Raw genomic sequence first — 14,687 nt, 5'->3', positions numbered from 1 at the left:
GAGGAGGTCGGAGCACTTGGCTTAGGCACAGGGATCGCTGGATGTGGAGAGGAGAATGCTTTGGTTGGACAGAAAATCATCCTTGGAGCAGACAGGGCCAGTGAAGAGGATTGGTTCATTCTACCAGCTCCAGACATATCAAGAAGGATAGAAAGCAGCAATACCGTGATAAAGCAGATTTAACGCTCATGTCTTAAAAGGAACTCAAAGACCTTCTCCTAAATCTGTTACACAAAACCATCCCTGAACAACACCTCCCTCCCTGAGAATCTTGGGAGACTGACAAGAGAGGAAAGGATGACATAGATGCATGGGCTGGGATGCAACAGAAATTTAATGAGTCAAAGGATGCGAACAAAGTCACTCTGAGTGGAGACTGCAGTGCAGAGAGCAGCAGGGTCAGCTCAGAATCTCCATCACACGGCCATGGCAGAGATCCCAGCTGGTGTCCATCTGCCAGATCCAGAGAGGGAGCAGGGCCAGCAGGTGCTCCCCAGGATGGCTGGGCGGGGATCACAGCCCCGGGGAGCACAAGGGAACAAGGGCACAGGAGGGAAAGGAGAGAGATGCAGGGGACAGAGGCAGGGATGGGCTGTGCTTCCCAAGAGCCCAGGCTGGCCCCCTCCCTCTTCAAGGGCTGCTGGGGTTGCTCAGCCCCTCAGGAAGCAAGAAGCCGATGCTGCGTGCCCAGGGCGGTTCCATCCTGGGAGTCCCTGGGTTCCTTGCCCAGGGCCAGCGGCAGCAGCTTCAGCAGGGGAGGCACCTCGTGCCACAGAGGCCACTGCCCAAGCCAGAGAGGCCAAAGCCCCCGGAGCTGATGGGCACTCCCTGAGAGCTGAGGATGTTGCCAACAGCAGCCGAGGTGGAGGATCCCACCACGGTGTTCTGTGGGAAGGAGCTGAGGATGGGGCCAGGCAGGGTCACCACCACGGGCGAGGGCTGGATGAACACGGTGGAGTCCTGGCACTGCCTGACACAGGGCTCATTGCAGCTGTTGGCCAGCGGGGTGGGGCCGCAGGGCTGGCAGGGCCGGCACGGGCTGTAGCAGGACATGTCTTGGGGCTGCAGGTGCACCTGGCACAGAGAGCAGAGAGGAGAAGACCGTGAGCGGTGTTTGAAGAGCAGCCTCACCACACCATGAGGGAGAGCCTTTCTCTCAGCCCCTGTGAGCACCACCAAGAAGACCAAAGCCAGGGACAACCCCTCCCAACCCACAGCTCAGGAGACACCTCAGTCTGTATCCAGCCTTTCTCCATGATACATCTGCCCTCTCCCATGGTAAGCAGCCTCAAGACACAGCAGGGAACAAAGACAGAGATATATGATCAGAAATCCCAGAGAAGCACGAGGTGGAAGACAAAAGGAAGGAGGAAGGGCACAAGGAGAACCCAGAGGAAGACAAGAAAGGGCTCAAGACTCACCTTGTTGCCAACAAGATGGAGCTGAAGGAGTGGATGGGAGAGTGAGGAGAAGGTCCTGCTTTTATACTGCTCCTGCACCGCCCCAGGACCACTGGCACTGCACAGGGGCAGTAATTTTCCTACAGACTCATCTCCAAAGCAGACTGTCCTCCCAAATGCCCCAGGTTGTGTTTTGGTTTCTGTCAACGCTGCCATTTCATTTCCTCATTGCTGACATGGCCATTAGGCCACAAAGGATCTTTTGAAGTGTTGGCATGAGAGGCCTGAGGCTTTCCCGAGCACCATCACGTCAGTACAGGCAGAAGATGTGCCCCCATGTGCTGGAGAGGTCTGTGCAGGCAGGGCATGTGGCTGTGCGAAATAATATAGGAAATATGTGGGGAGTGTTTTTACAAACCCCTGTGAGGAAACAAGTCTTCCCTGTATGTGGGCATGCTGCATCCCTCTGCCTCCCTGGTGCCTCCCTGCTCAGGCCACGACTCACTGGGCATCGCCCCGCTAGGCAGGTTTGGTACACTGCTGGTTTCAAATGGCTTTGCCCCAGGAAATCTTCTCCTTCGGGGAAGACATCTCCTGTTTTATTTCGCAGAGCTGTCTCCTCTCACTGCCATCTCTGGGGGACTCCAGCCTGTGCTGTCAGCAGGCTTGTGGAAGGAGATTGTTGCTCTCCCTAATTCCTGAAGAACCCCTTTGGGGTGGGGCCTCACTGTCCTCTCTGTCAGAGGGGTCTGCAGGCTGTTGGGATAGCACCACATTCCTCCCTCTCTCCTCACCCCACAGCGCAATTTCCTGCATGTTTTATACCATAATCTGCAGGACACACGAGCATGGGCCTCTTTTTCAATACACATTGTCAGTTCTGCAAGCACCCCTGACCTGTGAAAAGCATCCCTTTTCCCAGGGCCAGGATGGAGCCGCCCTTGCTGGAGGGGGACTCAGCCCTGCTTTGGACAGGCCTGCAGACATCACACCCTCCTGGCTTGGCCTCACACCAAAAGGCTCACACACGGCCAACCCAAAATGAGAGCGTGACTTGCCACTGGTAGGGAGAGTCTCTCCCTGGAAATTTGCCTACTGAAGGCATTCCCTTGCCCTCCTGGGACGCGGCCCAGCTGCCTCCATGTCTGCAGGGCAGGGAAGTGCATCAGTCCTTGGTGTAGTCTCAGAGCTGGTTTTGTACCCAGGTTTTTCTGAGCGCATCCTCTCCCTGAGCATCCTCATGCATGTGGCACTGCAGGATCCTGCCAGGCCTCAGGATCCTGCCAGGCCTCAAACTTTTGGGCAACTCCACTTCTTTTCCAGGAAAACCATCTTCAGGCACTGGGCTGTCCCCACACACCACAGCTCCAGGCCGCCCCAAAGGCCATTGCCCTCAGCCCGACCTGCCTGGCAGCACTGGGGTGTTCTCAGCACTGACAGCATGTTTTGAAAAAGTGGGCTGGACTTTGTGTGTCCCCCAGGTGAGGGTGCAAAGGGTGCAGCCAAAGTGTGTCATGGGGTGAGGAGAGGGGGAGAAAGAGAGTGATGTTCCAAGAGCCAACATATCCCTGAGGCGGTGAGAGAAGAGGCACCTGACTCCAGAGAGTTTGTTGGGTGATCACGGAGTTTTTGATAAGACAGAGCTCCTTCCACAAGCCTGCTGACAGCACAGGCTGGAGTCCCCCAGAGATGGCAGTGAGAGGAGACAGCTCTGCCAAATAAAATAGGAGATGTCTTCCCCGAAGGAGAAGATTTCCTGGGGCAAAGCCATTTGAAACCAGCAGTGTACCAAACCTGCCTAGCGAGGCGATGCCCAGTGAGTCGTGGCCTGAGCAGGGAGGCACCAGGGAGGCAGAGGGATGCAGCATGCCCACATACAGGGAAGACTTGTTTCCTCACAGGGGTTTGTAAAAACACTCCCCACATATTTCCTATATTATTTCGCACAGCCACATGCCCTGCCTGCACAGACCTCTCCAGCACATGGGGGCACATCTTCTGCCTTGTACGGACGTGATGGTGCTCGGGAAAGCCTCAGGCCTCTCATGTCAACACTTCAAAAGATCCTTTGTGGCCTAATGGCCATGTCAGCAATGAGGAAATGAAATGGCAGCATTGACAGAAACCAAAACACAACCTGGGGCATTTGGGAGGACAGTCTGCTTTGGAGATGAGTCTGTAGGAAAATTACTGCCCCTGTGCAGTGCCAGTGGTCCTGGGGCGGTGCAGGAGCAGTATAAAAGCAGGACCTTCTCCTCACTCTCCCATCCACTCCTTCAGCTCCATCTTGTTGGCAACAAGGTGAGTCTTGAGCCCTTTCTTGTCTTCCTCTGGGTTCTCCTTGTGCCCTTCCTCCTTCCTTTTGTCTTCCACCTCGTGCTTCTCTGGGATTTCTGATCATATGTAAGATATCATATATATCATATATCATATATCATATCTCTGTCTTTGTTCCCTGCTGTGTCTTGAGGCTCCTTACCATGGGAGAGGGCAGATGTATCATGGAGAAAGGCTGGATACAGACTGAGGTGTCTCCTGAGCTGTGGGTTGGGAGGGGTTGTCCCTGGCTTTGGTCTTCTTGGTGGTGCTCACAGGGGCTGAGAGAAAGGCTCTCCCTCATGGTGTGGTGAGGCTGCTCTTCAAACACCGCTCACGGTCTGCTCCTCTCTGCTCTCTGTGCCAGGTGCACCTGCAGCCCCAAGACATGTCCTGCTACAGCCCGTGCCGGCCCTGCCAGCCCTGCGGCCCCACCCCGCTGGCCAACAGCTGCAATGAGCCCTGTGTCAGGCAGTGCCAGGACTCCCACGTGGCCATCCAGCCCTCGCCCGTGGTGGTGACCCTGCCTGGCCCCATCCTCAGCTCCTTCCCACAGAACACCGCCGTGGGATCCTCCACCTCGGCTGCTGTTGGCAGCATCCTCAGCTCTCAGGGAGTGCCCATCAGCTCCGGGGGCTTTGGCCTCTCTGGCTTGGGCAGTGGCCTCTGTGGCACGAGGTGCTTCCCCTGCTGAAGCTGCTCCCTGCACTGTGGCCTCCTCCTGAATCCCCCTCTTTTCCCCCTTTTGACTCATTAAATTCTGCTGCATCCCAGCCTGTGCCTTTGTGTCATCCTTTGCTCTGCAGATACTGTCCCAAGGCAGAGATGTTGCCCCAGGGCTGTTTCTGGAAGGGTGTTGTTGGGGCTGGTTTTGCACTGGCTGCCAGCACAGGCTGGCATTGGGAGTGCTCAGTGTGCACTGAGTCACCCTCTGGGTGCTGAGTTTCTCTGCCTCTTTGGTCAGGATAGAATTTCCCTACATTGTCCAGGGACAAACATACACTTTATTTGCTCTTCTTTTCCTTTTCCTTTCTCAGCTCCACACTGAGACACAAGTACTCAGGGCAGAATGTGTTCCTGATGAGACAGAAATACTGGATTCCCATCAGCCTCCATCAGATCCCATCCTAACACAGGATGTTCTCAGAGGGAGGGACAGAGTGCATTGTGCTGCCTTCTCACAGAGCCCTGTTACCATGCGAGCACAGAATAGGTCTGGGTGGAAGACACCATTATGGTTTATCAGTCCAACTCTGCTGCCATAGATATGGATATCCTTCACTGCATCACATAAGGTTGGAGCAAACCTGACCTTGAACTCTTCCCAAGATGGCACACCCCATCATTCTCTAGGCAACATTTCCCAGTCTCTTATCCCACTCATCACTGTAAAATTCTTCCTTATGTCCTTTCTGTATTTAACCTATTTCAGTTTAAAACTCTTGCTCTTTGTCCAATTATTGCAGGCCTTGAGAAAACGTCTCTTTCCAACTTCATTCATCCCCTTTACATATCAAAAGGTCTCCCCAGAGCCTGCTCTTCTCCTGCCTGAAAAATCCTCAACTCCCTCCAGCCTTTCTCCATGGTAGGGGCAATGCATCTGTGTGATCATTTTTGCAGCCCTTGTCTGGAGCTGCTCTAACAGGTCCATGCCTACTTTGAATTAAGGACTTCTGACTGGATTCAGAGTTCCAGGTGAGGTTTAAGAAGAAAAGATAAGAAATGGAGAATCCCCTCCTTTTACCTGCTGGCCATGTTTCTGTTTGTGCAGCTCTGGCCTGATGGAATTTCTGAGCTGCAAACACACATTGCTGGCTCATGTCGACTTCTCAATCTCCAGTGTCCCCATGCCTTCCTTAAAGACTGCTCTCAGTCCTTTCTTCTCCTAGGCTGCTCTGATATTGTGGATTTCCAGAATGCAACTTTCCTGGGAGAGTTTCTGGGGAGAGGGAGGCAGGGAGAAGCATCAGGTGTGGGCTGAGGGTCTCAAAGGGCTGTGCAGCGTTAGGGTTAGGGTTACCTGAGGGAGGGGAAAGGCTGAACTGCTGCAGGATGCAGGTAGGCATGGTGACACATGTCCTCAGAGAGTCCAGATTTGAAGTTGTCGCTGTTGAGATGGTCTCAACACACAGAAGAACAGCATGCACTCCAGAAAGTTTCTCACTGTTTATTTTAACAGCATCCTGTCTTTTATACCTTCTCATAAAGTTTATACCTATTCATTGGCTACAATAAATCAACATAATGTTCATTAGCCCAGAGTGGTCTCCACCACTGTTTTCCACCAACATCCAACTGCAAGGCCCCCCTGTTTATCTTTTCTTCTCCTTGGTTTTCATGTTGATGACCTTGGTAAAACTCTTTTCAGAGGCAAAGGTGACTCTTACCAGCTTCTCCTCTTCAACTAACTCTTTCTGGCTAAAAGACCAGCTGTCAGCCCCTTCCACATGAAGTTGGCTTTGTAGTAGCAACCCTGTCACATCGTTCAGTGTGGAAGATCGGACAGCTACAGAAGCTGAGCTGGTTAGTGCCACCGACCTTTTGGCCCTGGTACAGTGAAAGCTGAGGCAGAGATAAATTCAAGGCAAGAACAGAAGTGAAGACATCATGTCTGGTCACTCTGACCGTCTGACGCTGACCACTCTGACCAGGGAAGATGGAACAAGGATTTTGCTGGTTAAAGAGGTAACAAGGACATTACTAGAGTAAGAATGATAATCAAGAAGATTGTATTTCTAAAGATACTGGGACAAAGAGGTCTGAGTGGAACATTTTGTACAAATGTAGTGACCTATAAATACTGGTGAACTTGTGTAATAAACTGGCTTTGCTTTGCTGGCATAAACTGAGTCCGTGTCTGTCAATCCCTACACTTCAATCTCTGAAAAGGATGAGGTGCTTTTTGGTGTCCAGAAACACTGCCAGGAGTGTTCCTGGACAGCAAGGATTGTCATCAACATCCTGGGCTATCAGAGCACAACTGTCAACAGGATATCAATGGGAGCAAAGATCCCACTCTGCTCAGCACTCCCCAGATGGTATCAATATGCCGTGCTGCCTACTGGACTGTAACACAAAAAGATCTCCAGCAAGGGAAGTGAAATACATGAAGATTGACTAGAGTGGTGAGTGAAGTGGGACATTTACTTGTGCATGAGAGGCTGAGGACAGAGGCTTGCTGACAACAGAGAAGAGAAAGCTTGAAAGCTTTGTTGGGAGAACTAAAAGTATTTTTGGAGTATCTGTGGTCATTGAACTGTGTGATGTAATTCTTGCAGGTAGAGAGAGGCAGGGTAATTTAGAAAGGTGACACTAAATATGAGTAATCAACGCTGTGTTAACATAAAGAATGCGACGTTGACAATCATGGCAACACCACTTCCAACAACGCCCTCCCGGAACCACACAGCAACACCTCTCTTGCTGGACATGTTAGGGGGGCATGTGCAGGGGAAAGGATGACACAGAGGCACGGGCTGGGATGCAGCAGAGCTTTAATGAGTCAAAAGATGAGGAAGAAGTCATTCTGAGTGGTAGATAGAGCACTGATGCTCTATCCCTGGGCTTGTACCATCCTGTGTGTCCCTGGGTTCCTTGCCCAGGGCCAGCGGCAGCAGCTTCAGCAAGGGAAGCACCTCGTGCCACAGAGGCCACTGCCCAAGCCAGAGAGGCCAAAGCCCCCGGAGCTGATGGGCACTCCCTCAGAGCTGAGGATGCTGCCAACAGCAGCCGAGGTGGAGGATCCCACCACGGTGTTCTGGGGGAAGGAGCTGAGGATGGGGCCGGGCAGGGTCACCACCACGGGCGAGGGTTCAATGACGACGGTGGAGTCCTGGCACTGCCTGACACAGGGCTCATTGCAGCTGTTGGCCAGCGGGGTGGGGCCGCAGGGCTGGCAGGGCCGGCACGGGCTGTAGCAGGACATGTCTTGGGGCTGCAGGTGCACCTGTGAGACAGGGAAGTGAGAAGCAGAGCACAGGGCTGAGTGAGGGGATTCTATTTGTCCATCATCTGGAGAAAAGCCAGACGCGCAAAATTGCACAGTGTTGTTTAGAAAGGCCCACCAGCTTCCCTTCCTACTCAGCCATAAGGAATCCCCCTAAGAGTGACCAAGCCCTGGCCTCCTCCACAGCACAGCAGACAGTTCAGCCAAAACTCAGCCTTTCTCCATGCACAGTTTCAACCCTTTCCCTCTCCCATAACAAGCTGCTTTCAACAACCCACACAGGACCAACAGGGTGAATAGGCTCAGAAAACTTAAAGGAAAAAAAGAAAGGGCTTCATACTGACCTTGATCCCAAGGAGATGGAGGTGAGAGGAGTGAATGAGAGAGCGAAGAGAACACCCCCCTTTTATACTGCTCCTGCACTGCCCCAGGCCCACGGGCACTGCACAAGGACAGTAATTTTCCAACACATTCACCTCCAAAGCAAAATATCCGCCCTAACGCCACACGTTGTGGTTTGATTTCCATCAACGCTGCCATTTCATTTCCTCATTTCTGACATGCTTGCTCTGTGTTGCAGCTCCTTTCACGTGTGCCACACGAGGCCCGAGGACACCCGGGATCAGAGCGTGTCCGTGCAGGCACAGGATGTGTCCCCATGCCGGAGGGTCCCGTGCAGGCAGGGCATGGTGGCTCGGGGCAGTGCCTTGCCATTGCTGGCAGCTGCCTCTGCAGGGACAGCCCCAGCTCTGCCCTGCCCCAAAGAGCAGCAGAGCACCCAAAGGCTCCTCTCCTCACAGCACGTCCTGCCTGCTGCTCTCTCCTCCTCTCACCTCACTCCAGCGCCCACTGGACACTGCTTCTCCAGGGAAATGCTTTCCTCTCCCTTCCTCTTGGTGCAGATCGTTTGGCAGGCTGAGCATTCCAGAGTTGGGGTTGGAAAGCCAAAGCCCAGCTGGAGCTGAATCAGGAAAGCTTGTGGCGGGAAAGAAGAAGATCTTCCACACAGGGCAACAGCAAAGGGGAGGGAGGCTTGAGCCAAGGCTGACTGGGGCAGCTTCACTGGGGGCAGGGGTTACAGGAAAGGGGAAGGTTCTTCAAGGCTTCTGGGCCTTGGTCTTCATTTTAGTGTCACAGGATCCTGATACTCCTCAGAAAGTCTGGAGCAGGGAAAACCTCCCCACGGCAGAGGAGGAGGATCAGCTGTGGGAACATTTAAACAGACTGGACTGACATGAGTGTGTGCAACGTGGTGGTGGATGCATGAGCCTTGGTGTCAAAGAAAGCACCTCTAAACACCCTTTGGGAGGTCCCGGTAGTCAGGGAATACAACTGAGGACTGGGAGAAAGAAAATGTGCACCCTGATTTCTAGAAGGCCATGACTGAAATCTGGCTTGGCTGTAGGTCTCCAAGGGTTCTGATGAATGGGCTGAAGTGCAGCTGGCAGAGACTCAGTCTTGGTGCACCACAGGCTCAGACTGGCCCCAGCACTGTTTAACCCCTTTGGGCAAAGTCCTGCAAGGCTGGAGGGAGAAACTCCTGTCCCCCACAGGCTGGGGCTATGGGGCAGCCAAAGAGCTTTGCGGTACAGAAAGGGGGTCCTGCAGGGCATCATGACACAGCCCTGGGCCTTTGTGGAACTGGCACCTGACAGCATCCAAGATTGCGTTAGGAAGGGGTTTGTTCTCCAACTGTGGAATGTGACCCCTCTCCTTGGCTCTACAGTGCTGAGAAATCAGCGCCATAAAGAGCAGTTGCCCAGTAGAAGAGAGGCACAATCATACTGGTGCAGGTCCAGCAAAGGGTCTCAGAGCCCATGAGTTGACTGGAACCCCTGGAACAGGAGGGGCTGCTTGACTGTCCACCCTGGACGAGAGGGGGCATCTGGGCTCACTGCTCAGCAGTGGCTAAAAGAGCTGTGGGAGGAGTCCAGAACACAGAGCCAGGCTCTGCTGAGTCTTCTCCAGAGAAGGGACAAGAGGAAATAGGCACACTGGAAATAGGGAAATTCCGGGGAAACATAAAGAAGATATTATTAGTGTGAGGATGATAAAGAACTTGCCTGTGGTTGACACGGGCAGGTTGAGGATTGTTTGTGCTTGTAGAAATTCAGGACTTGGCCCTGAGTATCCTCCAAGAGCTGATCATGCTGTGCAGAGGGGTGGTTGGACTAGGTGATCTCCAGAGGTTCCTTCCAGTCTCAGTCTGTCATGGGGAAAAAACAGTGATGCACAGCTGCCTCTGAGAAGGAAGAACTGGATGTGAACACTGGAACTAAGGGCAGTCTTGGCTGTCACACCACAGAAAGTGGAGAGGAAGAGCTGATGTCAGGGAGGAAATGGGTAGCAATGTACAGCTCCCAGACATCAAAAATCTTACACTCAGTCAGGCATCTGGCAGGATGGAGGCACCTGTGAAGAGTAAAAGAGGTTAGAAAAGCTTGCAACAGCTTAGGCATCGTGTGGTCAAGGATTAAGGAAGGTCCAGGAAAAACACAAGAAACCAAGAGGAGCTCTGAGAATAGGGGATATGCTCAAGAGAGCCCTGGGTACAAAACCAGGTTACATCAAGGAGTGCTGCACTTCCCTGCCTTGCAGACATGGAGGCAGCTGGGATGCATCCCAGAGGGCAAGGGAATGCCTTCAATAGGCAAATTTCCAGGGAGGGACTCTCTCCACCTGTAGCGAGTCATGCTCTAATTTTGGGTTGGCTTGTGTGTCAGCCTTTTGGTGTGAGGCCAAGCCAGGAGTGTGTGATGTCTGCAGGCTTTGTTCCAGGCCAGGATGAGTTCCCCTCCAGCAAGGGCAGCTCCAGCCATGCAGAGAGAAAACATTTCCAGTACTAGGCTGTAGCCAAGCCCAGAGCTCCAAACAGCCACACAACACACCTTGCCCCCACCAGGACCTTACTGTCTGCAAAAGAGGGTGGAAATCAGTGTTACCATTTTTCCCTGGTCCCATGATCCCTTCCTTCCAGAGACACCTCCAGTACATCCTCTGCCTGTGCTGTATCCCTTCCTGCGAAAGCCTTTGGTCTTTCATCTCCATACTTGAAAGGATCCTTGGATGCCTAATGATTATGTCAGGGATGAGGAAAACAAATGGCAATGTTGATGGAAATAAAAGCACAGCCTGTGGCATTAGGTAGGATATTTTGCTTTGGAGGTGAGTCTGTAGGAAAATTACTACCCTTGTGCAGTGACTGTGAGCCTGGGGTGGAGTAGGGGCAATATAAGAGAGAGTTTGTCCTCACTCACTCATCCACTCCTCTTGCCTCAGTCTGCTTGGGATCAAGGTGAGTCAGGTCACTTTTCTACTCTCCTTCCTCTTCCTCCTCCTGTTTTCCAGTGCATACCTGTCACTTGGTCCTATGCTGCATCATGGGACTGCTCTCTGTGAGAGGTGAAATGTGAAAGAGGGTCATATGGAGGGAGGCTGGGGCTTTGCTGAAGTGAGTGACAGTCTGGGCAGGAACATTCTGAGATTGGTTGCTCTTGGCAGGGAACCTACGGGCTAAATGTGAGGAAAAACCTGTGGGCATCCTTGCATCTGCAGCTCTTGTCTCCATCTTGGCTTGAGTCATGGTGTGGTGACAGGCTGCACTTCAAACACCGCTCACGGTCTGCTCCTCTCTGCTCTCTGTGCCAGGTGCACCTGCAGCCCCAAGACATGTCCTGCTACAGCCCGTGCCGGCCCTGCCAGCCCTGCGGCCCCACCCCGCTGGCCAACAGCTGCAATGAGCCCTGTGTCAGGCAGTGCCAGGACTCCACCGTCGTCATTGAACCCTCGCCCGTGGTGGTGACCCTGCCTGGCCCCATCCTCAGCTCCTTCCCACAGAACACCGTGGTGGGATCCTCCACCTCGGCTGCTGTTGGCAGCATCCTCAGCTCTCAGGGAGTGCCCATCAGCTCCGGGGGCTTTGGCCTCTCTGGCTTGGGCAGTGGCCTCTGTGGCACGAGGTGCCTCCCCTGCTGAAGCTGCTGCCGCTGGCCCTGGGCAAGGAACCCAGGGACTCCCAGGATGGAACCGCCCTGGGCACGCAGCATCGGCTTCTTGCTTCCTGAGGGGCTGAGCAACCCCAGCAGCCCTTGCAGAGGGACGGGGCCAGCCTGGGCTCTTGGGAAGCACAGCCCATCCCTGCCTCTGTCCCCTGCATCTCTCTCCTTTCCCTCCTGTGCCCTTTGTTTCCTTGTGCTCCCCGGGGCTGTGATCCCCGCCCAGCCATCCTGGGGAGCACCTGCTGGCCCTGCTCCCTCTCTGGATCTGGCAGATGGACACCTGCTGGGGCACAGATTTCCTTCTGTCACTCATGCTCTCTGCACTGGGACCTCCCGACGGACCAACCTTGTTTCTGTGTTTTGTCTCATTAAATTTCTGCTGCATTTCAGCCCATATGTTTGTGTCATTCTTTCCTCTGCAGGTTCTTTCTCAATATGCCCAGGGGAAAATATGTTTTTAAGAGCTGTTTTTGTGAGGGTTTGCTTGGGATGAATATGCAGTGATGGATAATAGCCTTGTATAGGTTCTACACAAGATGGAGTTCAATTTCACCAAATTAACCCTTCTCTGGTTCTTCACAGTTGGAGCTAGAATGGTGCTGATAACACAAAAATATTTTGGGTTCTTCTGGGCAGTACTTGCCCAGCATCAACCCTATCTCTCCACCCTCTTCTGCAAAAGGCCATGAAGGTGGATGTGGTCAAGATGTTGGGAGAGGACATAGCCAGGCTGCCTGACCCTCACTGACCAAAGGGATATTTGATACCTTGTGACATCATGGTCAGCAAAAAATGCTGAGAAAGGAAGAGGGGGCTGGCAGGAGGGCATTTATTAATACATTGTTTGTCAAGAAAGAAACTGCTAAGTGTACTGTGTCCCTGCTTCCCAGGAGAGGCTGGAAATTGACAATTGATGGAAGGTGATAATACAACTCTTTTTCCTCCTGTGTTTTTGCAGTCTTTCCTTGCTTTTCTTCATTAAACTACCTTTATCTCCACATACAGTATATTATCTTCTCCGACCATACTCTCTGAGGAAAGGGAGTGATTGAACATTTTGATGGGCACCTGAGGTCCAGGAAACATGAGACTGTGTGGGGGATAAGCAAATAGAACTCTCCATTCTCATCCATGAGTGATGCAAGTTGTTTTGTTGTGCAGGCTCAGAAAGTCCTTTCCCATCTTAGTGTGAGGAGTTGAAAAATACTAATTAACTCTATTGACTTAATGTGGTGTTTGAGGTATCTGGTGTCAGGGTGGTGTAAGAAGAGAGAATTTTTTGATGTGGCAACAGTGAAACTTGTCCTGAGGTGGCTGGTGGCATCTTTTAACACAACCCTGGAGCTTGACCAGTGCTATCAGAGGACGGGGGTCCAGACAGGGGCCCAAATCACTTCTGAGAATGTCACGAGTGAGTCATGCATCTGAACTGCATTTAAGAACACAGTAGTTGAGGCAGACACCCAAATCACACATGAGAACACCAGGGCTGAGGTAGGGACCCAAACAACACCTATGGTAATTGTCCCGGTAGTGGGAAAAAATCGTGGACAAGGAGGTGAATGGGACCATCTCAATGGTGAATTGAGTCAAGGGGAGAAAGGGTCTGGTCAGGAATCCAGTCCTTCAGCAAAGAGGATGCACCATGTGTGGAAGAGCATCTTCCTGGTTCTTAAAGTTTAGAGAAACATCTCTCTCCATGTGCTCACAGGCCAGCACCTCAGCTGGGAGGGGCGGCGGAAAGGTGACCCATGTCACCTGTGCTCTCCCACTGAGGTCCAGGACTGCACTGGATGGCCCCCCTGGTTCGTCCTGGGGAGGATGGAGGAAGTGGGGTGGTGAGAGCCTGCCTCCGAGGTGGAAAGTAGTGTACATGAGCTGAGGAGGGAAGACAGCTGAAAGAAGTCTGTCAGTTTTCTTGCAGAAGAAGTGTTTGAGAAGTGTAAAAGAATAATTCCAATTCTTCTGGAAGTGAATTGCCCATGAAATGAAGCCAGGTCAAAGGACCTGCATAGGAGATGTGTTTATTGGGAGTGAAATGGCTCGGGGGATGTTGAGGCATCCCTGTGGATGTGATCAATAAGTTAATAATTATGAATCCACCACCTAGTAGTCAAACAAAACCAAACCACCGTAAGAATGATTATTTACTGCCTTTTCTGTGGACATTGTAGGACCAGTGGTGAGGAGAGCATTGCCCTGGGGAAGTTTGGGGTGCATGGTGAGCCTTCAACAGTCACAAAAGGAAGGGAGGATGGGGCACTGTGCAGTGGGTCTCCTTTGGGTGCTATGATTTGGAGGTTTGAGGTCATCCATGACTTCTAAAGGCAATGGAAGGCAAGGTAAAGAGTGGAGAGATGAGAACATGAGAGGAGAGAGGTAAAGTAACAATTCCTCTTTCTCTGGCTGCCACTGTGCCAGTGAAGAAGAATCAAGTGGGAATGTCTTCCCTCTGGTTTAGCTAAATTGATGTAAAGCCTGTGCCATGCCGTATGACATGCTCAGCAAAAAATTGTAGACATGCTCTCCAAAGTAGCTGTTCTTCAGAGCCTGGCTGGGCATTGGTCTGCTGGTGCAAGGTGGTGGGTGACTGCATTTGTACAACTTGTGTTTTTTTTCTCTTTTGTCCCTTTGCTTCTCAAACAGCCCTTCTCTTGACCTGAGGGTATTTCACTGTCGCTTTTTCAGTTCTTGGTTCTGTGACAATGGAGGGAATATGAATGGCCTGTGGGAGCTTAGTGCTGATTGAGGTCAACACACCACACAGACCCACAGGCAGCTCTTGTTCCTCTCACCTTCCTCCTTCTCTGCCTGTGCCTAGGGCTTCCTGGAAAACTATATTGAGAGATGGATGCAGGGAGAAACCCAGGGCAGGAAGACAGTCAGCAGGTGTGTGCTGAGTGTCTCAAAGAGCTGTCCAGGAGCTCTCCTGAGCAGTGCAGTGACAGAAACACAGGCTGTAGAGACTTGCAGCTGAGAGAGGGGAGTGGCTGAGCTGCTGCAGGACACAGCTGGGTGTGGTGACAC

The 14,687-nt window shown here is 52.4% G+C and overlaps 4 protein-coding genes across 4 annotated transcripts; 2 read left to right on the top strand and 2 right to left on the bottom strand.

Annotated features, from left to right (window-relative positions):
• Positions 1-679: 679 nt before the first annotated feature.
• Positions 680-1,478, bottom strand: LOC128819633 (feather keratin 1-like). Its single transcript, XM_053999876.1, has 2 exons — positions 1,422-1,478; positions 680-1,074 (listed from the first exon to the last, which is right to left on the bottom strand). The coding sequence occupies exon 2, from the start codon at positions 1,051-1,053 to the stop codon at positions 748-750; it is 306 nt and encodes a 101-aa protein (XP_053855851.1). The 5' UTR covers positions 1,054-1,074; positions 1,422-1,478; the 3' UTR covers positions 680-747.
• A 1,991-nt stretch (positions 1,479-3,469) lies between these two features.
• On the top strand, positions 3,470-4,410 carry LOC128819580 (feather keratin 1-like). The gene is made up of 2 exons (XM_053999837.1): positions 3,470-3,701; positions 4,084-4,410. The coding sequence occupies exons 1-2, from the start codon at positions 3,507-3,509 to the stop codon at positions 4,408-4,410; spliced, it is 522 nt and encodes a 173-aa protein (XP_053855812.1). The 5' UTR covers positions 3,470-3,506.
• Positions 4,411-7,335: 2,925 nt separating this feature from the next.
• Positions 7,336-11,333, bottom strand: LOC128819599 (feather keratin 1-like). Its single transcript, XM_053999846.1, has 3 exons — positions 11,309-11,333; positions 8,007-8,044; positions 7,336-7,662 (listed from the first exon to the last, which is right to left on the bottom strand). Exons 1-3 carry the CDS (start codon positions 11,331-11,333, stop codon positions 7,336-7,338), a joined length of 390 nt encoding a protein of 129 aa, XP_053855821.1.
• On the top strand, positions 11,311-11,706 carry LOC128819634 (feather keratin 1-like). The gene has a single exon (XM_053999877.1). It carries the CDS (start codon positions 11,332-11,334, stop codon positions 11,635-11,637), a length of 306 nt encoding a protein of 101 aa, XP_053855852.1. The 5' UTR covers positions 11,311-11,331; the 3' UTR covers positions 11,638-11,706.
• Positions 11,707-14,687: the final 2,981 nt, after the last annotated feature.

This window comes from Vidua macroura, chromosome 27 (assembly GCF_024509145.1).
Source record: "Vidua macroura isolate BioBank_ID:100142 chromosome 27, ASM2450914v1, whole genome shotgun sequence".
NCBI lineage: Eukaryota > Metazoa > Chordata > Aves > Passeriformes > Viduidae > Vidua > Vidua macroura.
The sequence above is the reverse complement of the archived record's forward strand: the minus strand, read 5'-3'. Positions and strand labels throughout refer to the sequence as shown.